Below are 27814 nucleotides of genomic sequence, written 5' to 3' on the forward strand. Positions count from 1 at the left end.
AAAATCAACCAGTGATATTACAAGAATAGTATTTTTGCACAGTGATTTTTAGCAAACTGTATGAGGTCTAAAATATGAGTGAAAACTACACATTAATGATCCTATTAAGAAGATCAAAAAGGAACTAGAAAGTGGCTGAACATATTTAAAGAATTGTCACAGGGAAAGAAATCATACTGGACTGAGTAAGATTAGAACCAATAGCCAAAGCAACTGAGATTATCTGGAGATAGAATTTGACCTGTAAAAAGAAAGACTTTGGGAATATGATGGCACCTTTGTTAAGGAATATACTAGGTTGGACTCATTAATTTTTTACTGTCTCTTTGACTCAGCCTAAAGTTCCCTGGGAAGACAGAACCTCAGTTGAATAATACTTAGATCGGGTTGCCCTGTGGGTATAACTGAGAGGTAGTCTTGATTGCTGATTGATGTGGGAGGGCCTACACCCCTGTGGGAGATACTAATCCTGTGTAGGCGGCCCTAGACTCTGTAATAAAATAGGCTAATCATGAGCCTGGAAGCAAGGCAAAGTGAGCCAATAGGCAGCACCTCTCCATGTTTTCTGACTCAAGCTCCTGCCTTTACTTCCAACGTTAGCTTCACTGGATGATGGACTATAACCTATAAAATAAAATAGGCCCTTTCCTCCCCTACGTTGTTTTGGTCATGATGTTTGTCACAGCAATAGAAAGCAAACCATAGATTTCCTGATAAAATTATTTTCTAGACTCCTCAATGTTACTATTATACAAATTAAAAAGAAGAAAAGAATATGTTACTCTCCCTGATATTCAAACCTTTTGTGTCCATTAGGCAGTTTTTACTCCACAACTCCATTGTCGTGTCTTATAATTTCAGGAGAAAATTTAAGTGAATACACTGTTGTCCAGTAACTGTAGTCCCTAAATTGCTTAGAAAATAAACTGATGGTTTTATTAGATTAAAAAAGTAACTTATGTCAGATAACAGGTACAGAAAAATTTGACAGGATAAATCCCTCTTCCTATCTACCTGGTCCCATGATAAGCATTAGAGTAAGAAGTGGTCTACTAACATTTTATAACTGTTAACTAGAAATTCCTATGGAGCAAAAATATTGAAATTTTATTTTACACAAAAAGAAAAGTTCAGACACTGGTCTGGGACTCAAAGAGGCAGTTTCCACTATCCTACCTGTCCTTCTTCCAGTCTCAACTACAATCCTATAGCAGCATGCTTACAGGTGTACCTCCTCCCTCCCACCCCACCTCTATTCCCTGGGTATTTCTCTTATTATGTTTCAACTTAATTCTTTCTCTCAGACCCTCTCAGCCTTCTCTACTAGCTCATCTCCATTCCCTTGTGTCAGCCTCCAGTATCCAGAAACACTTCCTTTTTTAATTATTATTATTATTTTTATTTAATCTTTGTTTACAGTCCAGATTTTATCTCCCTCCTAGTCCACCCTCTGACTGTTCCACATACCATACCCCCCCTCCATCTTCACAAGGATGTCCTCACCCAACCACCCTCCACCCCTCTAGACCTCCCCACTCCCTGGGGCCTCCAGTCTCTTGAGGATTAGGCACATCTTCTCTGAGTCCAAACCTGGCATTACTCTGCTATATATGTGTTGGGGGCCTCGTATCAGCAGGTGTATGCTGTCTGGTTGGTGGCCCAGTGTCTGAGAGATCTCGGGGGTCCAGGTTAGTTGAGACTCCTGGTCCTCCTATAGGATCACCCTCCTCCTCAGTTTTATCCAAACTTTTTCCTAATTCAGGCACAGGGGTCAGCAGCTTCTGTCCGTGGGTTAGGTGTAAATATCTGCATCTGACTCTTTCAGCTGCTTGTTGGGTCTTTCAGAGTGTGGTCATGATAAGCCTTTTTTCTTTTTTCTTTTTTTTAGCACACCATAGCCTCAGTAAGAGAAAACCAGAAACAGTGTCTACCAGAGACCCTCCAGTGGCCACACCAGTCTGGTACTCAAGAGATGTGTCCTTTCCTCCATTCTAGTCTCTCTTGTCTCACCTGCAGTTCTTTAGCAATACACTCCCAGCTACTCCTCTTCCCAGCCCAACACCATTTATTAAAGATTCCACCTCTTGTACAGACCATGGGTCCCCTTAGCACTTTCATCCCTCTCTTTTTCCAGACTATTTTTCATCCCATTGTATTCTACTTACAGGAACCACCACCACCACACAACTCCTTGAGAACTCCACCTCTTAGAATAGACAGAATCCCCGTAGCTATTTCTCATAGCCCTTATCCCCCCCTTTTTTTCTTTCCTACCCACAATCCTATCTGCACTTTACCAATGCTACCAGGGACACCACAGTCACTCCATTTGCCTAAGATCCAGAGAGGCAACAGTAAGCAGAGTACAGAATATGCATCCAACAAAGACAAGACCAGACACCACATAGAAACACAATTCAGTCACAACTCCAGATGTCTATACACCAGTGCAAAACCAAAACTATAAACAGCCAAGATAATATGCCTCCACAAGAACCCAGCAACCCTACTATAGTAAGCCCTGAGAAATATAATACACCTGAAGCACAAGACAAAGACTTCAGAAGAGCAGTTATGAATATACCTTGCTGAATATCATTAAAACACAAGAAGACAGTTCAAGATATGAAAGTAGAAATAGAATCACTAAAGAAAACCCAAAGTGAAATAAAATAGGAAGTGAAAATTTTAGGAAGTTGAACAGAACTCAGATTGAAGCCTCACCAAAAGATTACAACATGGAAGAGAAAATCTCAGGTGTTAAGAAACAAGATAGGAAAACAAATATGATATCTCTGCAGTCTTTATTGTAGGAACTTAGTGCTGTGAACTGGATGAAAATGAAAATACAGCATACCCAAACCTCTGGACTAAGGTAAGTTCATAGCACAGCTTAAATATCTATAACAACAAAAAGAAATAACACCCTCCAAAAAGTCATTTAGGAAGAAATAATCAAGCTTAATGTTAAAACCAATGTAATAAAAGCAACAACAACAATATAAAGATCTAGTGAAATTAATAGTTGATCCTTTGAGAAAATGAATAAGATTTGCAAACCATTAGCCAAATTAAAATATGAAGAGAAAATATCTATATAAATTAGAGATGAAATAGGGACTATTACAACAGATACCAAGGAAATCCAGAGGATTGTAGGATATACTTTAAATACTCCACCAAACTGGAAAATCTAAAAGAAATGGATTAGTATCTTAATATTTACAATCTACCAAAGTTAAATGAAGATCAAATAATTTAAACAGACCCATAACCCCTAGTGAAATAGAAACAGTATTTAAATGTCTCCCAACCAATAGAAGCTCAGGCCCAGATGGATTCAGTGCAGAATCCTACCAGATATTTAAAGAAAAATTAACAACAATATTACTCACATTCCACAAAATAGAAACTGAAGGAATATTTTCTAACCACATGAGACCACTATTACCTTACCTAAACTACACAAAGACCAAACAAAGAAAATTATAGACCAATATCTATTATAGACATATATGTAGAATTTCTCAGTAAAATAATTATAAACTGAATCTGAGAACACATCAAAAATACTATTCACTATAATCAAGTTGGCTTCATCTCAAAGATGCAAGAATGGTTCAACGTATGTAAATTTATAAATGTAATCCACCACATAAAATGAAGACAAAACCATATAATCATCTTATTAGATTCAGAAAAGACCTCTGAGAAACTCCAATACCCTTTTATAATTAAAGTCCTGGAGAAACTAGGGATACAAAGGACATACCTCAGCATAATAAAAGTATTTTATAGAAATTCCATAAGCAACATCATCCTACAAGAGAGAAACTCAAAGTATTTCCTTCAAAGTCAAGAAAAATTCAAGGATGTCTACTCTTCATCCCCTCTCCTACCAAGTTCCCTCTACATCTACCTCCAATGACTATTTAGTTTCCCCATCTGAGTAAGATTCACACATCTGCCCTTGGGAGCTCCTTGTTACCCAGTTTCTTTGGGTCTGTGGATTGTAGCATGGTTATCCTGCACTTTATGGCTAATGTCCACTTCTCAGTGAGTATGGTAATACATGTCTTTTTGGCTCTAGGTTACCTCACTTAGGATCATATGCTCAAGTTTCATCCATTTCCCTGCAAAGTTCAAGATGTCCTTATTTTCAATAGCTGAATAGTATTCCATTGTGTAGATGTACTACATTTTCTTTATCCATTCTTCAGCTAAGGGACATCTGGATTGTTTCCAGTTCTGACTATTATAAATGAGCAAGTGTCCCTGGGGTATAGTGGCTCATCTTTTGGGTATATGCCCAGGAGTTGTATAGTTGGGTCTTGAGGTAAAAACTACTTCCAGTTTCCCTGGAAGCCACCAACTTGATTTCCAAAGTTGTACAAGTTTACACTCCCATCAGCAATGGAGGAGTGTTCCCCTTGTTCGACATCCTTGCCAGGATATGCTGTTACTTGAGTTTTTTGTCTTAGCCATTCTGATGGGTGTAAGATGGAATCTCAGGGTCATTTTGATGTCCATTTCCCTGATGACTAAGTGAGCAAGCCAGCTCAGTCAGTCAACAGAGTCTCAACCACAGGAGTGAGGATTGAAATGAAAAAGACAATTCGACAAACATTATAACATGACTCCAGCCAGTACTGAGGCTGAAGCAGCTTTAATTTTTCCCAGCCAGCTTTTATATCATTCTAGGCACTTGGAGAGAATAGGGTCCGTTCTTACATTAAAGACAAAGTAATCAAATAAGGCAAAGAACAAAGAGATCACACCAAGTAGTAATCAAACAAAGCAATAAAGTCCCTGAGTCACTGGGACTGGGGGCTTATCAGGATTACCAAAACAAAAGGGAAGTCACACATTCCTTGGCTGTGTTTACCATGATCCTTTCATTAGCCCAAAAGTGAATACTATTATCTAACTTATTTCCTTGAGCCCAGTGACAATTACTTTCCAAATTTCTATAAGGAACAAATTTCTAAAAGTAGCACCAAAGGCTCTCCACAACTAAGGACTCTGTGCATTTCTTTAAGTGCTTCTTGGCCATTTGAGATTCCTTTGCTAAGAATTCTGTTTAGCTCTGTACCTGTATTTATTTGGAGTATTTTGGTTGTTGGTGTCTAATTTCTTGAGTTCTTTATAAATGTTGTATATTAGCCCTATGTTGGATACAGGGTTGGGAAAATCTTTCCCAAATTGTAGGCTGTCATTTTCCTATGCCTTGCAGAAGCTTTTCAGTTTCATGAGGTTCTATTTGTCAGTTGTTGATTTTAGAGCCTGAGCCATTGGCATTCTGTTCAGGAAGTTATCTCCTGTGCCAATATGTTCAAGGATATTTTCTGCTCTCTATTCTGTTAGATTTAGGCTCCAAATATTTGAAACAACTGCTACAAAGTTGTGTTGAGCTGAACTACCTTCTTGCCTCCCACAGCTCATCTCTCTCAGCTGTCTGTGAAAGTTTCAGAGACCCCTGCATTTAGATACAAAACTAACACACAAAGATAACTAGCTCTTCTAGCTACAGATTTCAAACTAATTGAGAGTCAGATCAGGAAAACAGTATTTTTCACAATTGCCTAAAAAATAAAGTATCTTGGGATAACTAAGCAAGAGAAAGAAGACTTGTATAATTAAAAACCTTGAGACACAGAAGAAATAAGTTGAAGAAGATATCAGAAGATGGAAAGATCTGTGTTCATGAATCAATAGGATGAATATAGTGACAGTGGCCAAAAGCTATATACAGATTTAATGCAATCTCCATCAAAATCCCAGCACAATTCTTGATAGAAACTGAAAAATCAGTCTTCAGCCTCATATAGAAATACACACACACACACACACAAACACACATGCACACGCACTAGCCAAAACAATCCTGAATAATAAAACAACTGCTGGAAGAATCACCATACCAGATTTCAAGTTGTGTTACAGAGCTGTAGTAACAATAATAATATGCTAGTGGCATAAAAACAGAAAGGTTGACCAATAGAATCAATTTGAAGACTCAGACACACCTATGGACACCTGATGTTTTTCTAAAAGGAAGCCTAAAATATACACTGTGGGAAAAGTCTCTTAAACAAATGATTGTGGTCAAACTGGACGACTCAATGTAGAATAATGCAAATGGATACACATCTATCACCTTCCTCAAAACTGAACTCCAAATGGATCAAAGATCTCAACATAAGACCATATATCCTTGAATCTGGTAGAAGAGAAAGTGAAGAATAGGCTTGAATTCATTAGCAAAAGAAATTACTTTCTGAACAGAACACCAATACACCTCATGAAACTGAAAAGATCCTGTACAACAAATGATACTATCATTTGGGCAAAACAGCTGAAAACAATTTACCAATTAAACATCCAAAAAATAGTATCTAAAATATGATTTTTTTAACTTTTAAAACTGGACATTAAGAATACAACACAAGGATGTGCTACAGAAGTAATCAGAGTTCTAAAAACATGAAAGTCAAATGACTAAGAAACATTCAAAGATGTTAGCATCCTTAGCCATCAGGGAAATGTAAATTAAGACTATTTTGAAGGCTTTTGGACAGGGAGAACTTGGAGGACAATATGTAGCTAACAAGAGTGCTCTGAATTAGATGGCAGATCCACCAGGATTCACCACCGGAGGAGTTAAATTTAGTATAGCTTACAAAATTAGGATGCTAGTTGCTGTGTCCAGTGATTGAGTTACCTGTTGATTCTGAACTAAGTTTGTGTGGTGTTTTCCTTCACATGCAACTCAACTGGGTTCCAGGGAGAAAGGTTTTCCTTCTGCACCGGGAGCTGATCCTGTGCCACAGCTATCCATACACAAATACTACCAGGAGAAAGCTGATCTCCCAAGAGTACTGGCACACCTGAGAGCACAAGTAACAACACCACATCTGCTCAAATACCTGGCCCAAGAGGGACCCGCCCAGAGTCATCAGGACACAGGAACCAAGGAACAGCCAGGGACATGATCCTTCTGGTTTCTGTCTGTGCCCTGGAGCTGACTCTGTGCCGTAAATAGCACAGGATTGCTTTATCTGGCATCAGTGGGAGGAGAAGCACTTGGTCCCTTGGAGGCTTGTTGCCCCAGCAAAGGGGGATACTAGAGGAGTGAGGCGGGAGTGGGTGAGTGGGTAGAGGAGCACCCTCTTAGAGGCAAAGGGAGGATGGAGTTGGAGGGAGGTTGCAGAGGTGATACCAGGAAGGGGGACATTTGGAATGTAAATAAATAAATAAAATAATGAAAAAATTAAAAAAATTAAAAGAAAATACAAAGAACAAGTGAAACAAAAAATTGATTCTCTGAGAAAAATCAATTAAGATTGACAAACCCTATCCAAATTAACTAAAAGGCAAAGAAAGAATATCCAAATTAACAAAATTAGAGATTAAAAGGGGAGCATAACAGACACTGAAGAAATCCAGAGAATCATTAAAAAAAATAAATGAATAAATAATTAAATAAATTTAAAAAACTGTATGCAACCAAATTGGAAAATCTAAAAGAAATGGATAATTGTCTCAGTATATACCACTTACCAGAGTTAAATCAAGATCAGATAAGCAATTTTAATAAACCTTTATTCTGTAATGAAACAGAAGCAGTAATTAAGTCTTCCAACTGAGGAAGAATCGTAAGAACCATAAGAGTCAAGGACACCAGAAGAACACAACCCACAAAATCAACTGAGGGCTCATGGGCTCACAGGGACTGAAGCAGCAGTCAAAGAGCCTGCATGGATCTGCACCAGGTCATCTGCAAATATATTATGATTGTTAGCTTGATGTTTTTGTGGGTCTTCTGACAGTGGGAGTGAGAGTGTCTCTGACTCTTTTGCCTGCCCTTGAAATCCTTTGCCTGCTTCCTGGTCGGTTGCCTTACCCAACCCTAATATGAGAATTTGTGCCTAGTCTTTTTTATTATTATTATTATTATTCTTTTATCTTTTTTTACAGTCCAGTCTTTATTCCCCTCCCATTCCTCCCTCTGACTGTTCCTCATCCCATACTTCCTCCCCCCCCACTCCAAGACAATAACCCCACCCTAACCTCAGCCCACCAGACCTCCCCACCCCTATCTCCAAGAGGATGACCCCACTCCCTAACCCCACCCCACCAGACCTCCCCATTCCCTGGGGCCTCCAGTCTCTTGAGGGTTAGATGTATCTTCTCTGACTGAACCCAGACCTGGCAGTCCCCTGCTGTATGAGTGCTGCAGGTCTCACATCAGCTAGTGTATGCTGCCTGTTGGTGGCTCAGTGTCTGAGAGATCTCTGGAGTCCAGGTTAGTTGAGACTGCTGGTTTTCCTATGGATCACCCTCCTAAGCTTCTTCCAGCTTTTCCCTAATTGAACCACAAGGGTCCCTGACTTCTGTCCATTAGTTGGGTGTAAGTGTCTGATTCTGTCTGAATCAGCTGTTTGTTGGGCCTCTAGGAGGGCAGTCATGCTAGGCTGCTATTTGTAAGCACACCATAGCATCAGTAATAGTGTCAGGCCTTGGAACATCCCCTCGAGATGGATCCAAATTTGGGCCTGTCACAGGACTTCCTTTAACCTCAGGTTCTGCTCCAGTTTTGTCCCTGCAATTCTTTCAGGCAGAAAAATAATCTGGGTCAGAGTTTTTGACTGTGGGATGGCAACCCTATCCCTCCACTTGATGTTCAGTCTTTCTACTGGAGGTGGACTCTACAATTTCCCCGTCCCCACTGTAGAGCATTTCATCTAAGGTCCTTCCATTTGAGTCCTGAGAGTCTCTCACCTCCCAGGTCTCTGGGACATTCTAAAGGATCCCCCAACCTCCTACTTCCTGAGGTTGCCTGTTTCCATTCTTTCTGCTGGCTCTCAGGGCTTCACTCCTATTCCTCCTTCCCAATACCTGATCATGTTCTCCTTTTCCCCAAACTGTACCCTTTCCCACCCAGATCTCTCCCTCACTCTGCCCCCTCACCCCCCATAACTGCTTTCTTCTCCCTCCCAGGTGATATTGAGGCATCCTCACTTAGGCCCTTTGGCTTGTTGACCTTTTTAAATTCTGTGGGTTGTATCCTGGGTATTCTGTACATCTTAGTTAATATCCACTTATTAGTGAGTACATACCATATATGTCCTTTGGGGTCTGAGTTACCTAACTCAGGATGATATTTTCTAGTTCCATCCATTTGCCTGCAAAACTTAAGATGTCCTTGTTCTGAATAGCTGAGTAGTATTCCATTGTGTAAATGAACCACATTTTCTGTATCCTTTGTTCAGTTGTGGGACATCTGTGTTATTTCCAGCTTCTGGCTATCACAAATAATGCCACTATGAACATAGTGAAACACATGCCCCTATGGCATGGTGAAGCATCTTTTGGGTATATGCTCAAAAGTGGTATACCTAGGTCTTCAGGTAGATCTATTTCCAATTTTCTGAGGGACCTCCAGATTGATTTCCAGAGTGGTTGTATTAGTTTGCAATTCCCATAGCAATGGAGGAGTGTTCCTCTTTCTGCACATCCACACCAACAGGAGCTGTCACCTGAGTTTTTGATCTTAGCCATTCTGATTGGTGTAAGGTAAAATCTCAGAGTCATTTTTATTTGCATTTCTCTAACCACTAAGGACTTTGAACATTTCTTCAAATGCTTCTCGGCCACTTGAGATTCCTCTGTTGTGAATTCTCTGTTTAGTTCTATACCCCAATTTTTGGTTGGGTTATTTGCTTTTTAGTGGTTAGCTTCTTTATATATTTTGGATATTAGGCCTCTATAGGATGTGGGATTAGGGGAGATTTTTTTCCCCAATCAACAGGTTGCCAACTTGTCCTATTGATAGTGTCCTTACAGAAGCTTTCCAGTTTCATGAGGTCCCATTTATCAATTCTTGATCTTAGAGCATAAGCCATTGGAGTTCTATTTAGGAACTATTCCCCCTGTGCCAATGAGTTTGAGGCTCTTTCCTAGTTTCTCGTCTATTAAATTCAGTGTATCTTGTTTTATGTTGTGGTCCTCGATCCACTTGGACTTGAGCTTTGTGCCAGGTGACAAATATGGGTCTATTTCGATTTTTCTACATACAGACTGCCAGTTAGTCCAGCAACATTTATTGAAGATGCTTTCTTTTGTTTTCCATTGTATATTTTTGGCTTGTCAAAGATCAAGTGTCCATAAGTGTGTAGTTTTATTTCTGGGTCTTCAATTCTATCCCATTGACTAATGTGTTTGTCTCTGTTCCAGTATCATGCAGTTTTTATCACTATTACTCTGTAGCATAGCTTGAGGTCAGGGATAGTGATTACCCAAGAAGTTCTTTTATTGTTAAGAATTGTTCTCACTGTTCTGGATTTTTTTGGTTTTCCAGATGAATTTGAGAATTGCTCTTTCTATGTCTTTGAAGACTTGTGTTGGAACTTTGATGGGGATTGTGTTGAATCTATAGATTGCCTTTGATAGGATGGCCATTTTTACTATCTTAATTCTACCAATCCATGAGCATGGAATATCTCTCCATTTTCTGAAGTCTTCTTTGATTTCTTTCTTGAGAAACTTGAAATTCTTCTTATACAGATCTGTTACTTGCTTGGTTAGAGTCACAGCAAGATATTTTATATTATTTGTGACTATTTTGAAGGGTATTGTTTCCCTAATTTCTTTCTCAGCCCGCTTATCATTTGTATAAAGGAAAGCTACTGATTTATTTGTGTTAATTTTATATCCAGCCACTTTGCTGAAGTTGTTTATCAGCTGTAGAAGTTCTCTGGTAGAATTTTTGGGGTTGCTTATGTATACTATCATATCTTCTGCAAATTATGCCATGTTTGATTGATATCCCTGGGAGGCCTGCTCTTTTCTTAAGGGAAAGAAGGGAGGAGATGGAAGAGGGTGCTCTGGCGATGAGAGGAGATGGAAGAGGGTGTGAAGAGTAATGGGAGGAGAAAAGTGTGGTCAGGAGGCGATATATGAGAGAAAAATAAGAAATATATAAAAATAAAGTCTCCCAACCAAAATAGCCCAGGGACAGATGGTTTTAAGGCTCAATCCTACTATACTTTCAAAGAAGAGTTAATGACAATACTCCTAAAATTATTTTAAAGTAGAAAAACGAAGGAACATTGCTCAATTTGTTTTCCAAGGCCACAGTTATCCTGATAGATATCCAACCACAAAATACTTGATAAGAAAAAAAGAATTACAGATATTTCCTTTATGAACATAGATGCAAAAATTCTCAATTAAATACTTGCAAACAGAATCCCAGAATGTATCAAGATCATTCAATCAGGATCCAGTAGGCTTCATCCCAGAAATTCAGAGATGGTTCAACATAGGTAAGTCAATAAATGGAATCCTACACATAAACAGACTGAAGTACAAAAGCTACTTGATCATCTTTTCAGGAGCAAAAAAATGCCTGTGACAAAATCCAACATTACTTCATGGTAAAAGTGCTAGAGAGACTGAGCATATGAAGGACAGACCTCAACATAAGAAAATTTACAGCAAGCCTACAACCAATATCAAGCCAAAGAGAGAAAAACCCAATGTATTTCCACTAAAATCAGGAATAAGACAAGGATGTCTGCTGTCTCTCTACCTATTGAATATAAGACTTGACTATTTAGCTAAAACAATAAGAAAAATGATCAAGGATATAAATAGGAAAGGAAGAAGTCAAAGTATTCTAATGTTCAGGTGATATGATTATATACCAGGAAATGTCTACCACTGATAAACACTTTCATCTTAGCAACAAGATATAAAATTAATATTACAAAAGTTAGTAGCATTCATTTATGCAAATAACAGACTTACTGAAAAAGAAATAAAGGGAAACAGTATCTTTCACATTGGCCTCAAAAAATATATTGGAATAACTCTAACCAAGCAAGTGATAGATTTGTATAATAAAAAACCTTAAGACCCTGAAGAAAGAAATTGAAGAAGACACTAGAAGATGAAAAGATCTTTCATTCTCACAGACCAATAGAATTAATATTGTGAAAATGTCCATCCTACCAAAAGCAGTCTACAGAAAAACTCTATGAATATTATTCATATTCTAAAAAAAAAGAACTAAAAAAAAACACCTTAAACTTCACATGGAAATGCAAAAACCCAGGATAGCTAACACAATCTTGAATAATGGAAATATCAACACTCAACCCTTTAGGCTGTACTATAGGGGTGTAGTAATTAAAAAACAGTGTGGCATTGGCATAAAAACAGATTGACCAATGGAATAGAACTGAAAATCTAAAACAGACAGATTGACCAATGGAATAGAACTGAAGTTCTTGGCATAATTATTCAAACCAATATAGATTAGTTTTTTACAACGAGGCCAGAAATATACACTGAAGGAAATATAGCATCTACAATAAACAGTTCTGGTCAAACTGGATAAATGCATATAGAAGAATGAAAGTCTAATACCCTGCACAAAACTATACTCCAAATGGATCAGAGACCTCAAAACCAGATGTGCTGAATCTGATTGCAAACAGAGTACATTGTAATTAATCAATACACAAAGGACTTTTGATCAGGACATCCATAGTGCAGGCATTAAAGACAGCAATTAATAAATGGAACCTCAAATGACACCATCATTTAAACACAAAGGAAGCCTACAGAATGGCAAAAAAATGTTTACCAATCACTTGTATATACAAAGAACGAACAAAACAAAAATCTTGATTATGGAAACAACTCAATTTTAAAACAGGGTTAAGAACTAAACATAGTTCTCAAAAGATGAAGTACAAATGGCTAAGAAGTACTTAAGAAATGTTCAAAATTCTTAGCCATAGGGAAATGCAAATTAAAACTATTTTGAGATTTCATCTTACCATAGTCAGAAAGGCCAAGGTGAATAAACCAAATGACAGCACATGCTGGCAAGATTGTAGGGAAAGAGAAACATATATCCATGGCTGGCAAGAGTGAAAATGCTTACAGCCACTATGGAAGTCAGTGTGGAGGATTCTCAAAATCTTACTGCAGAGATATTCATATGTGTTCATTACTGCTCTATTCATAACAGCAAGAAATTGAGATCAACCTAGATATCTATCAGCTAATGAATGGATAGTGAAAATGTGGCACATTTACACAGTGGAGTTATTCAGATGTTAAGAGAATAAAATTATGAAATTTGTTGGAGCTATAAACAACCATCCCAAGGAACATAACTCAGACCCAGAAAGACAAATATTGCATGTGTACTCTTATACGTAGATGTTAACTTTAAAGCCTTTGATGTTTCATTTAGAATACCCACAGAGGCTAAAAGTATCTAATAAGAAACCAAAAGAGATGAGGGGGATCTTTCAAGAAAGTGAAAATAGGATATAGAATTGCAGAGTAATAATGGGGAAACTAGAAAAGGATTAAATAGGGAAAGGCATGGGAGGACAGGATAAGCAAGGAATTATACAGAAGGGAAACTAATAGTAAAGGTCTTTAGAAAAGTCTGAAAACCATCTACCGTAGAAACTAAAATGCATACATGAGTTAAAGAAATTTAATTATTCCTATTACTATATAATATGGGAGACAATGTGCCAGCTAGACATTTGTGATACAAGTAAAACACCTATTACCAGAAGTGGATTACATCTTGTTGAACCATTGACCAAAGGGGTCCCATAGCCTTTCCTCCCAAGCATTGTAGGCTTTTGCTAATGCTATTTGATACTATCCACAACCTGACTGTAAGCCCTATTGTTGAAGATACCGTTTATGCCATTGAGCATTGAGAAATCAAGTTAGTGCCTAACTAGAAACTTAAATTATTACAGTAACCTGACTATAAGATATACCCACGGATGCAATAGTGGCACAAATGTTACAGGAACAATCAACCACTTTTTTATTGGATTCAAGGCCCATTTCATGAGATGGAGCCCATACCTGACACTGCTAAAGTGGTCAAAAACCTGTGATTAGATAGGTCATGGTCCCAAAGGGGAAGCCTACTACCATTATTTTGCTAAATGAAATTAGTAGTAAAATGTTTCCTAATGACATATTGCTAGACTAATGGATCAGTGCCTCACTCAACCTTTATCAGAAAAGCTTCTTGCAATAGATGGTAAGTAACCATCTATTTACCAATAAGTGGTAAATAGCCACAGCTGGCCAGTGGAGAGAGTGAAAAACTTTGGAGCACTCAGCCCTAAATGAGATGTTTTCACCACAGCCTTCCACTGAAGGTTAAGGGATCTATTCAGAAAAGGAGTTAGAAAGATTATAAGAACCAGAGGAATGGGTGGCTCAAGGAAGCAGTTTCTGCCATACACAACAGGTCTAATTTACATATGCACTCACAGAGGCTATGGCAACACGCATAAGACCTACCCAAGTGTAAGCCAGGCAAAACTGCACAAAAAACTCCACTCCTAACCAAGAAGCTATTTGCAATTGCTAGGAGACGGAAAATCAGTTTTCTACAAAGAAGTCACATTGAGTGTATCGACTACACTTCAGGGCAAACCCCATGTTGGTCAATACAAGACTGACTCCATGTTTTTGTGTGTTTTCTGTTTGTTTGTTTGCTTGCTTGCTTGGCTTGATTTTTTTTATGAAAAGAGTTCTTTTTTGATCTTCAAAATATACTTTTTGTAAGAAAAAAATTAAATTGCTGTGTGAGCAGGTGGGGAGGATCTAAGAGGAATTGAGGAAGAGAAAAATATAGTCAAAATGTATTGTAAAAAAATTTAAGTGAATAAAAAAAGATTCTTCAAGACATTAGGTATGATATACTAGTAACTAATCTGTAGATTTTGAATTTGGTCATTTTTTTTCTTAGTCCAAGACCCAAACTGAATTTCCACAGAAGAATCATTGCTTCTTTAATATGTGTCACATTATCATGTGTTATCTATTTTGTCTTTATAGCTTTCACACTTTTTGATGCAAGTTTTTTTGTAAAGTAGATTCATTAATGTCTGGATTTTATTGCTTCATTATTAGATTGAAGCTGTGCATTTTGTCAAAAAAAAAAAAAGGAAGATCTGCTTTTCTCCATGGGATATATTGGGGAGATATGTGGTAAACTCATTATATGGAATATAATCTTTAATGACTTTAATGTTATATTTGTCATTCTCCATTGTAATGTATCAACTCCTTATATTTAACATAAAAGTCTTCTGAAATTTCCTAGCTATTTTTTTAAAAAAAGAATTTATTTTCTTTGCAATGTTGGAGATTGAATTCAAGGCCTTATGCATACTGGGAAAACACTCTTCCACTGACCTCCATTCGCAGTCATAATAATTTTAAAAAGGGAAAAAATAATAGGAAAGAATACAGTTTAAAATACTAAATGGAGAAAACTGAAGCCCTTACATTTTATTCCATTACTGAGAAATAAAATGAACAAAGAGTATATAATTTAACCAGATCCAGCACCCACTCTTCCTTCTTTTTCCTTCTTCCTTCACAGATTTGAAACTTTGTTTACAGAGTTGGAAATGAGACAGAAAACACTAGGCATTGCCAACTTTGGAGCTTCAATCACTACAATGGAAGAGGTTTTCCTTAAGTGAGTTACAATAACCTGGAAACGCCTATGTTAATTTAATAAAAAACATCACCCTTTTACAGCTGAAATAAAGTGTCACTACATTTTCAAATATGCTATTTTATAGCAATATATTTCCATGTATATTCAGCTGAGGTATAAAGATGTTAAACTTGAATCTTAATACGTGTCATTTTTTTTACTTTTTTCTCAGAAATTCATGAGTGAGTACTGTATTTACATCATTTCCAGCCATATTCTCTCTCCTTCAACTCCTCCCTGCCTGCTCTCAGATTTACTACCTTGTCTTTATTGTTTACAGAGATACACACACACACACATACACACACACCCTACTGAGTTCGTCTAGTGTTTCTCATATTTATATATTAGGGATGACCACTCAGGATTGGATAACCTATTAGGGAGCTCATTCCTGGGTGTAGTATCTTCCCTCTCTTATCAGCCATTGATTGAATATAGCTCTTTATGAGTGGGACTTTGTGAAACTTCTCCAATTCACAAAGACGTATCAACTGGTGTAGTCATTATGCAGGACTTGTTTAGACAGCCATAAATGTTACAGTTTCGTGGATGCAACTCCCTGTAGTATATAGAAGACACTATAACACAGCAGATATCCTGTTCCTCTGTCTCTTACAGTTTTTCCACCTCATCTTCTGTGCTGTTCCCTGAGCCTTAGATGTAGCAGTTGTATTATAGATGTATCAACTGAGGTTGGGCATTCCACAATTTTTTTTCTGCATTTCAACAGTTGTACATATCTTTAATGGTCTTTCTCTGTTGAAAAAAAAAACTTCATTGATGAGGTTGAGAACTACAGTTATCAGTGGTTATAAGGATAGGTATATAGAATGTAGTTGGTAAACATGGTTTGGGAAAATGTCTATAGTAAGTTCTCCTCAAGTAGTTGGCTAGGTTTTTAGCACAAGGTATGAATTCTCTCCTATCAAGCATACTTAAGTTCAATTAGACAGTTGTTGGTTGCCCCCAAGATATAAGTGCCACTATTGTACCCTTGAGGACATCTAGCCAAGCTGATCATTATGCTTTGGAGGCTTTTACAGCTGCACAGGACTATTGATTCCTTTTCTCCCTTGGCATCTTGAATAGCTTTTTCTATTACTGTGAGAGCTAGTCCTTGGTAGGAGTCTTCCAGGTCAGTTCCAGCTCGATTGTCTAAATCCTGTGTCCAAAATATGTAGTATCCTTAGCTCTAGGGTTTCAAGTTCTGGGAAGCAGCCAAGAGCAATATCAGTACTCTATATTATTTTATTTTATAGACTGGCTTCATATTCTTGAAGCAAAATAATTTCAGACTATAATCAAAAGAAAATACTTTGTGCTCTTCTGTGTATCTATATCTGTTTAGGGTCAATAAGCTGGCAGCTCCTCAAAGGACTATTCAGACTGTCCAACCCTATTACTTGACATACAAAAAGATGAGACAAGATGACCAGCAGAATGTGAATATGCTCAGAAATTACAGCAAACCAAATTTTCCCTATTTGAGTGAAATTGCTACTGTTAAATTTAACACTGGGGTAAGCATATTATAATTTGTAATTTTCTATATATTTTATTTAAAATATGGTTATATCAGGTTCCCCCTTCTCTTTCCTCTTTCTAGCCCCTAGCAAGTTCTCTTTCACCACCTTCTTCCATGTCCCCTTCTACTGTCAAATTGATAGTAATTTTCCTTTGGTATATCATATTTTTTGATGTCTAAACTTTAAAAGATGCTTTCAGTTTATCCAGCTAGAAATGAATTAATCTGTGAAACTTGATCTGAGAGAAATGATCTGTAGATAAAAATCCCAGATGCTCCTCTCACCATTATTATCTCTCAGAATCCCTTTTCTAAAGTTCTCATTAGAAACACTCCCTTTGTTCAGTTATAACCAAAGAATTATAACTACCATGTTCAGAAGGCATTTGTTGATCAAGTAATTCCTCTCTGAATAACATTATGTGTGCCTGGCAAAATAAAATCATTTTATGAGGAGTGTTCAAAGTGAAAGAAAAAAGATTATATGATAAATAAAAACACAAAAAATTCCAACATTTGTGTGTTTTCTTCATTTTGTTTTGAAACAGTGTCTCACTGTGTATTCTTGGATGGCCAGGAGCAATCTGTATAAACCAGGCTGGCCTCAAACTAAGAGATACCTGCTTGTTTTTGCCTCACAAGTACTGGGATTAAAGGCATGTGCCACTACACATGGCCTGATTTTCCCATTTTTTACTAAAACATTCTTTTTTTGTATCTCTCAAATATTTTTGTAGGCTATTTTATTTACATTTCAGATGTAATTCCCTTTCCCCCCTCAACCCAGGAACCCCCTATCCCATCCTCCTCCTCCTGGATATGCCCCCACCCACCCACCCACTCCCACATCTCCACTCACAATTTCCCCCACACTGGGGCATCCAGCCTTCACTGGACCAAGGACTTCCTCACCCACCTATGCCTGACAATGTCATCCTCCCCTCTGTATACAGCTGAGGCCATGGGTCCCTCCCTATGTGCTCCCAGGCTATCTTATAAAGAGAATCTTGGGACTGGGGTATAACTCAGTGATTGAGTGCTTGCCTAGAATGTGTAAGAGTTTGATCCTAGCACTGCCCTTCCCCACACAAAAAATTATCTTAAGAGTTTTACTATAGTTAGAAGCCATGTTTAATGCTTTAAATTAATAATGCACAAATAAATTATTTACTTTGTTTTTACTGGGGTCAACTAAAATTTATTTGTATTATATTTTATGAACATATTTTGCATCATAGATTTTAAAACATGATGAATGAGTTTCATCATGAGTATCCTTGAATCTCTAATTATCAAAATACTATTTTTCCTTTCTCTTTATAGGTCCCACTTTACCGCCAACAATTTTATTCCATGTTTATAAAAAGAGCACTATTCATTAGCCGCAACTGGAAGTTGATGTTTTTACAGATAATAGTAGTTTTGGTTGTCACTACATATCTCTTATTAGCTCTGCATTTAGATGATAATGATATACCTGAAAGGGAACTGAATTTGAGTCACTATGGTAGAACCATTGTACCTTACTCAGTTTCAGAGAATTCTGATTTGGCTCTGAATCTCATAAAAAACCTGAAGATTTTTCTAAAGTCAAAGAATCAAAGCTTAAGAAAAATAAAAGGTAAGGTTTGTTTACAAAAAGAATCAACTACTACTCTATAAAGACCTACTTATCATTTGCAATTTATATAATTATAATATTTAACTACTTGTTTCTTTTCCATCCCACTAGTTACCAGTATCATAGAAGTAGCTAAATAAAAAGCAAAATATACTCTTAGACACAACTGTCCACAAGTTAGTAATTGGTGAGGACTTTTTTTGGCTGAATGTGTCTCTGCTAATTTCATCACCCTTCGTGGGGATGGGAAAGATGAAAATATGGCACTGCTGTGTGATTTAGCATTATAAGTTTTATTCTCATTGAAGGACTACTGTTATCTTCCAGAGCTCTCACAAGATGAGTTGTTGGTTCCTCTATATGAAGGCTATCCTTTTTAAAATTAGTCATTCTGTAAACCAGTGGCTGAAGAATTAATTGACTTCATAAGTAATTTCTGAAAATGATGTAGGTAATTGTTTTGTTCAATTGATTTGCTCAACATGTACCCTTAGTAAGAACCATAAGTCAATATGTCCTCTATATTTATTAATGCTAAAAACAATGAGTTTAGTAAAATCCCAACTACAAGTGTTTTGTTTATTTGTAGGTAAGATTTTGAAATTCTAATTAAATTTAATAAATTTGAAATTCTAATTAAATTTAAACCAACATAGAACCCAAATCTGTGACTGTTGTTCTTACACAAAGAAGAAAGTGGGAACTGGAAAGATGTCTCAGCTGTTAGAGCTCTTGCTGCTCTTCCAGAGGACCCAAGTTCTTTCTAACCCCTCTATCAAGCTACTCAACTGTCTCCCGGGGATCAGATGCCATTTTCTGGCCACAGTAGATACACACCTGGCATATGTATACATAGACACACATAATTTAAAATTAGAGAAGATAGATGTGAACGTGCATACAGAAAGGAAAGACCATGTGAGGACACAGACAAAACTGCTACCCAAAATGCAAGGCAAAAGTATCAAAAGAAACCAAACTTACCATCACTAACCTCAGACTTCTAGGCTTCAACTGAAAAATAAACTTGTGTTGCTTCAGTTATCCAATCTGTGAGATTTCTTATGGAAGCCTGAGAAAATAAAGATACATTTTAGTACCAGGAAGTAAGTGCTATATAGCATATACCCAAAACTATGAAACTGGCTCTTGAATACTATAACAAGAGGCTTACAAAGTTTGAAAATGTATATTAGAATTCTAGTTTTGAAAATACTTTTAGGAGATACTAAAGATGATTCTGATGAGTACGAATACAGGAAAGAAAAAAGCTTTAAAGAAAAATTTTATCTTCAGAATAGATTATCATGAAGTTAACATAGTTGAAATATGAGCATTAAGGATGCTCTGATTAGATATATACAGTAATTGGGGGCATGTTATTAAAATTAAAGGAAGAGGCAAATGGAGGATAGAGAGATGGCTATGTGATAAATAGCACTGGGTGCTCTTCCAAAGAACATACGTTATATTCCCAGCACCCACTTGGTGGTTCACAAGTACCTGTAACCTCAATTTCAGGGGATCCAATGCCTTCTTCAATGCCTCTGTGATCACAAGGCATGCAAGAAGAGCACAGAAATGCATGCAGGCAAAAAAAAACCCAACCCATATACATTACATTTCAAATTAAAATAATTTCTAAAACATAAAAACACAGAAGCAAATAACTTGATTTAATTGTATTCTGCTACTTTGTGGAGAGTAGAACATATAAGTGATAAAGATATTTACCCAGGGAGATTTCTAAACAAAGTGTTACAATTATGCTTTGGTTTGTCCTTACCACTTATAGTAAAATGTAAAAGGAAATAGATAAAATAAAAGATGAAATATTAAGCAAAAAGGAAAGATGTAAATAGAAAATTCTCACTATATCCATACTTTGAAAAGTAACATTTGAGAAGATGTTCTATAGAACTTACCAGTATGTTTGAACTATTTATTTAAAATATATGGTTATATGACTCTTGTCTCAAAATATGACATCAAGGAAGGCTGCTGGGCTGATAATATTCCATATAGCAACCATTCCAGCTTCAAATATGTATCTACATCAAGAAAAGAGAGGACCTAACAAAAGTGTTTGAGATGGTTGCAGAGCTCTTGTGGCCACCACATGCAGAGAGGTTTTAGGCCTAGGAACTAAAGCTGAGTTAAGGCCATATGTAGTATCGGGCACATAAGAAGTAGGTCCAGCACCAAGAATAGGGTAGGTATAGGTACTTGATTAGCCCAGAAGGCAGGGCAACCAAAGTAGATTGCTGATTTTGGAATCAGAATATCTGTGGTATGCCAAACAATGTCTTCCTGTTGTGTCTTTCTTTTAAGATTATATAGTGTAATTGTATTTCTCCTTCCCTTTCCTTTTCCAAACTCTCCCATGTGTCCTACCCTACTCTCCTTAAAATTCATGGCCTCTATTTTGACTCACTGTTATTACACACACATACACACACATATGCATGTATTTACATGAATTTGTAAATATAATCTACTCAGTCTATATAATGTACTTGTATTACGTTTTCATGGCTGACAGTTTGGTATTGGACAAACAACTGGTGTCCTGTTCCCTGCGGAGGACCACTTCTGAGCTTTACTCAGTTGCCTGTGGTTCTCCATGTAGAGCTGAGGCTTTGTGGGTTTTCCTCATCCACTTTGGCATGCCATCCCTGTCCAACTCACGTTTGGGCACACTGGTGAGGCTTTATGGGTATATCTTCTGCTTTTTCTATGACACATAGTCTCACAGCTAACTGTCTGTTCCTCTAAGCCATACAATCTTTCCACCTCATCTTCTAAAATGTTCTCCAAGCCTTAGGTGTGGGAGTGCTTTGCAGATATATCTATTAGGACTAGGCTCCACAACACTGCATTTTGATTGGCTATGGTTTCTGTAGTGCTCTTCATCCATTGCAAAGAGAAGTTTTCTTGATGAGGAGTGAAGACTACACTTAACTATGGGCATAAGGACAGATATTTATAGATTGTTGTCAGGGATTATGCTGGTTTAAAAATTAATTGTTGTAGATTATCCTCCAATGTGGGATTGTAATGGCCCAAGATTACAGAGGAAAGTCTAGGAGATCTTTAGTCCCAGATACCTCAGATGAGGACAGGAGCTTGGCTCTTTCCCCTCTCCTAATCTAATGCCATGAGGCCATCTGCCCCACCATCAACCCTAGTAAGAATTTACTACCCTGACAGTTACCAGACTTCACTCCTTGTTTGAACTATATCCATACTATATATAAGGTGTATACCCAACCCCCAGTCCTAGACCCTACAGCCCCTGAGTATGAAGCATCTTCCAACACCCCTGTCCTGGCCAATTGTACATGGCCAAACAAAACTTGCCCCAGAGACCCTGGCCACCTCTCCAGAGGCATAAATATGGCCCCATTAAACAAAACAAGTTCTGAAGCCGTTCCTAGATGTGTGTTCTTTGCCCATGTACTTACCACTGACCAAGATCCTTCCTGCAACTGGCTAAACTTCTCTCTCTCTCTCTCTCTGGTGGACAAGGGGCCCAGCTACCCCAAGGGAGAGAAGTAGACACAGGCCAGCAGCTTACACCCAACATGACTGTAATAGGACCTCCAGTAGTTATAAGCCAATTCTAAAATTTATATAGGAATGTGAGTCAAAATGAATAGCCAAAGCAACTCTTTAAAATAACAAACTATGTTTAGTCTTCACAGTTAAGAAAAATATATTCTTAAACTAGTCATAGTGCTGCATACATTTAATTCCAGCACTTGGGAGAAGCAGGTAGATATCTGTGAGTTTGAGACCAGCCTAGTCTACATAGAAAGTTTCAGGACAGCCAGGGATACATAGAGAAAGCCTGTCTCAAAAAATATATATTCTTAATATATGATTGGGTTATGAATATATTATACAGTGAGATCATTGTAAGATTAATGATGGAGTAAAGTTATTGAAGAAAACATCCATTGCCAGAATTTGGAAAACAAAATGGTAAGTGGAAAAATAAACCCCATAGCTTTTTTAAGTCCATTCTTTCTAATATAAGTTCTAGGTACATGTTGACTCACTGATACTTTCTTTTTTTATTCTAGGTGATATGAATGATTACATATTAGAAAATAAAGATTGTCGTACCTTCTGCATTGTTGCACTTTCTATTACAGTTGAGAAAAACAAAACAGTGCTCACTATTTTCTTCAATAATGAAGCATACCACTCACCTGCAATATCCCTGTCACTATTAGACAGCATTCTTTTTATGATACTTTCTGGCCCTAATGCTTCCATTACTGTCTTCAATAAGCCTCAACCTCTCCCTCATTATGGTTCGAACACAGTGTATGTATAATTTTCCTTTTTTCTGAAATTGAGTGTTAACAAACCTTTGCTTGATTAACCATATATATTTGAAAAATAGCTAATATCAGTATTGATAGCTTATTTCACATTTTATTTCTTCTTCTGTAGGCCTGTAAATGGATTACAAATTGTACAGTGTTTAGCTTTTGGCATTTCTGTGGTGGTCGGGTCTTTTAGTATCCAGACAGTGACTGAAAGAATCAGTCAAGCCAAGCATATCCAGTTTCTGTCTGGGGTCTGTGTACATACTTACTGGCTCTCTGCCTTGTTGTGTGACCTCATCTTCTTCTTCATCGCCTGCTGTGTATTACTGGTGAGTATCAGCTGCAGCTGCATGAAGCATCCTTTACCCTCTGTGGTCTACAAAAATGATTATATCCTAAAATGAAATTTGAAACTACACTAACTCACTACCCTAGAGATTTGCTGTAGACTCTCATTAAGGACAGGTTCTGCCCTACATTTCTTTCACTAAAGAGAATCATTTTCTTTGAAAAACCTCCCTTGAGTATGCTGTCATGTATTTGCTCACTAATATGTCCTGTCCAAAATCTGCTCTAAAACCTTTTAACTTGTGCTGACAAGTTAATTATAGCTAAGACAATGCCTACTCAGTCCTAGTGTGCCCATTGGGAAAATTGGGGCTGAACTACATAGTTCATATTCAAGATCTAAGGTCAGCTTCTATTGCTATTGATCTTCAATACTTAAACTCCATGCTCAACATAGCCGAGCTCCATAGCAAAACTAGTTTTAACTTGGAACTAATTTTGAAAAACTGAGAAAGCAGTCTAGAGAGTGCATATGTAGGAGTATATATCATCTGTTAATATAATTATTTTACAGGTTAGTAAACAATAGCAACTGTTATTTTCTGGGCATATTTTAGATAAATAATATGCATAAAGTACATAGTTAAGGGGAATAAAATATGGATAAAGGGGTAAATTTATTTTTAAATAAGTGTTGAAGACAAAATATTGTGAATAAAATATTGTTTCAGTCCTCACAAAGTCTATTGTTTCTCCATTGGCACAGAACTGAAAATAAAGTATACCAACTACTATTATGAAAGATGAACTAGTAATTCCCACAGATTGTATTGTGAAATGATAACTAATTTTTGAAGAAAAAAAGACATAAACTTTTTTATCAGTTTGGTTCCCACAAGACAATTCATATTTTTTGCAGAGGAGCCCAAGAACTGGTTCTGAAGATAGAGTCTGGATCTCACCAACTATAAGAGCTGCTTACCTACCAAAGACCAGAATCCAGGAATAGTGGTAGTGTGGGAAGCAAAAACTGTATATTATACAGAGACACCTTAAGGTAGAGAGAACTGAGGGACATTTCATTTTTTAATGTGCAAGACTGGATACTATTGTCATTTCCAGTCCCTGGTACATAGTTCATCATCAAATAAACATAGCAAGAGAAGATCACCATCTTGCTGATGGTCTATTTGTCTATCTTTCACTAATTCAAGCCTGGTACCTAGCTTTACAATCTCTCCTCTATAGAGTTAAAATCAACTTCAGGCTAGCAAGATGGCAGAAGGTTCTGTCAAACTTGGTGATCTGAGTTCAATCCCCAGGATCCACACAGTGGAAGAAGAGAGCTGACTCTTACATGTTGTCCTCTGATTTCTACAAGTGCACACACATGCCCACATGCATTCACATACACATGCATGTGTACATGCACATGTGCACACACACACACACACACACACACACACACACTATAAATTACTGGAAATTTTTTAAACTAAAATTAGTTGAACAAACTTGACTCTTTTAATTTCCATGCCAAGGTGTCACTTGTTTTTATGGTTCTTTAAACTTGGCTGGCACACTTGTGTGTCCATTTCCTGGATGACAGATTAAAAAGCAAGAAATAAACAAAAGCATCTATTTTCAATATTTATACCAATATTACTATGTATAACTAATGACCAAAGTTGTTTCTTATGTTTGTTTTTATATGATACCACAAACACTGGACACGACTCTTAATTCATCATATTTATAAGCAGAAAAGTAAGGCTCAGAGAAAGTCTTCTCTGCCTCTACCACCTAAGACAGTCAGAACTTTGGAGTTACTCTAAAACTCATTGTCACTCATATTCAGAGTCATCCTGGACAGTATGTTTCAATTTATTACCATGGCCCTATTCACAATTTCTTTTGGATTTTTTTAATTTCTTTAGATCATAATATAGTTACATCAATCCCCCTTTCCCTTTCCTCCCTTCGATCTTTTCCCTATCTTGCCCTCTTATTCTCTTTCAGATTCATGGACTCTTTTTTTTTTCTTTTATTGTAGTTGTTGTTGTTATTGTTGATGGTTGTGGTAGTGGTGGTGTAGTATTAGATACCTAATTGGTGTGTTTTTCCCTGAGGAAGACTGTTTCACCTACTCTTGGCGTTCCTTGGTTGCCTGGACTTCTTTGTCTAGGGATAAGTCCGGCTGAACTTCCTACATCCACTTTAACATATCTATTACTGTTGCCCTTATTCAAGTCCTGTTTAGGCAGCCATGTTAGTGAGATTGTGTTTATCTTCTGGCATGAGTCGAAGACTCAATCTCATAGCAAGCTCCCTGTTCCTCTGGTTCTTAACAATCTTTGCATTCCTTTCATAGTTATCCCTGAGTCTTAAGTTCAGGAGTTATGTTATATCAATTGGGATTGGGCTCCACAATTCTGCATTTTGATTGATTGTGGTTTTCTGTAATGGTCTCTTATCTGTTCCAAGTTTTCCTTGGTTAGAAACTAGGAGTTAATTTATCTGTGGGTAAAAGAACAAATGTTTATAGTGCCATTAGGGATTATGATGGTTTAGTAAAGTGGCAGCTGAAGGTTCTTCTCCAAGATCTATGACCTCACTAACCCTGAGTAGTTGGTTAGAACCCAGTATAAGGTAGGATTTCCATCTTGTTGTATGTATCTTCAATGCAATTAGAGAGCTGTTGCTTATCGTCAAGGTATGCTAGTCTTGCCATTGTGGCTCATGGTGTGATAGATGGGTAAGATTATTGGATACTTCCTTCCTTCCTTGGAAGCTTAAATGACACCTTATGGTACCATAAAATCTGGTCCTCAGGGAGGAGACATGGAGGTCAGTTTCAGTTGGAGGACCTGTATTTGAAGTGCATAATGTCTTTAGGAATCGAAATTCTGTAGAAGTTAGTCTGGCTCTTCCTCCCAGCCCCATGCTCCCAGAAATAAAGCTCAGATTCAAATATATTTACAAATAAGTTGGCCATATGGTTAGGCTCTTCTCTGACTAGATCATAACTTAAAATAACCCATTTATTTTCATCTACATTCTGCCATGTGACTGGTTACCTGTGCTCAGGTATCATATGTCCATCTCTTCACATCTTCCCAGTCCAGACTCTGGCCTGGTCAATCCCAGAATTCTCTGTGCCTCCCAGATGTTCCACCTTCTATTCTACCCTTTCCTATAGGCCATAAGTGATGCATCCATACAATACACAGGATATTCTCTCTGCAATTTCTCTTTTTAGTCCACTAAAAGGCTCTTTTTCTTTATAACATAAATTAAATACAATTATAAATTATGCAACAATTATGAAACTACAAAGTATGATATACATGTATAATGTCCAGTCTATAGTACTTGGCAATTAAGGAAAAATTTCTATTACCTATTAAATTAAATTATTATGTTTTGTATATATTAATTAATGTTGGAATATGGCAGCAATTATTCCTTGACCAGTTTTTTCCCCAAAAAACCACACAGAGACCTTTTAATATTTTAAAGCTTAGACCTGAGCTGGGCAGACTCTCGGCTACCTCATCTAAGTTAATCCAACGACCTAGCCCCATGTAGCCCCATGGCTATCTATAACTTCCAGGCCCATAGTCACATCTGTCTCCTGGTGAAAAGGCTTTTCTTGCCAGGGTTTCTTTCTTGCTCCAAGGAAGTCTACCCAGCTAATTGGCCATCAGATTTTGTATTAAAGACAATCAAAAATGTCATAGATAGGTGAAGAAGGACAGAGACACAATTTCACACAGTGAACTCCAACAGGATTCCTTCTAAATCTAGAGGATCATTATAACCAAGGACAACACCAATAAGCTGTATAATGGTTTGGTAGCCCTACAGGTAGTCTTGGACATCCCTAACCAACAACTCAAAAGGTACTTTCTCACGCTTGGTATTACATATTCTGATAGATGGTTTATGGTTATATGAGAAAATATTGTCAGTCCAGATAGGAAATTCTTTATTTATACTATGCATGTATATTTATATATTAACAAGCCAGTTTTACTTTTATTTTATGCTCTTCTGTATTTATTTTTCTCCTATTCCCTAATTACAGCTCCTCATTTTTCCCATTTCACCCTTTAAATCACTTGTAACTAGCTCTATTGCCCCCGTTGCACTGCACAATTATCCCATTTTATTTTCCTAGTCACTCCAAGTTATATATTCACATATCAGCATTTGAAGCTAGGAACCTCAGATAAGAAAGAATATGCAGTGTTTGTCTTTCTGTGTCTGGGTTACTTCATGCAATATAATACTTTCTAGTTTCATCCACTTAATCTGCAAATTTCCTTTTTCCTTAGTATAGTGTTTTATATGTGCATCAGTTCTGTGTCAAGTAGGTTGTTTTATTCCTGTAGGCTGTATTCATGTAGGCTGTTGTGACTAGAACAGCAATGAACATGGCTTAGCAAGTACCTGTAGAATAGAATATTAAG

General features: G+C 37.2%; 1 protein-coding gene across 2 annotated transcripts in view; it reads left to right on the forward strand.

Annotated features, from left to right (window-relative positions):
* LOC114618480 (ATP-binding cassette sub-family A member 3-like) overlaps nt 1-27814 on the forward strand; it is a 187718-nt gene that overhangs the window by 106482 nt on the left and 53422 nt on the right. For both annotated transcript variants that reach the window (XM_028764249.1, XM_028764248.1), the window contains 5 exons: nt 15449-15547; nt 16920-17091; nt 18420-18717; nt 22803-23049; nt 23179-23383. In XM_028764249.1, coding sequence (XP_028620082.1) covers nt 15449-15547; nt 16920-17091; nt 18420-18717; nt 22803-23049; nt 23179-23383 — 1021 coding nt within the window. The remainder of the gene's footprint in view (nt 1-15448; nt 15548-16919; nt 17092-18419; nt 18718-22802; nt 23050-23178; nt 23384-27814) is intronic.

The sequence above is a fragment of the Grammomys surdaster genome, unplaced genomic scaffold (assembly GCF_004785775.1).
Source record: "Grammomys surdaster isolate TR1022 unplaced genomic scaffold, NIH_TR_1.0 142, whole genome shotgun sequence".
Lineage (NCBI taxonomy): Eukaryota > Metazoa > Chordata > Mammalia > Rodentia > Muridae > Grammomys > Grammomys surdaster.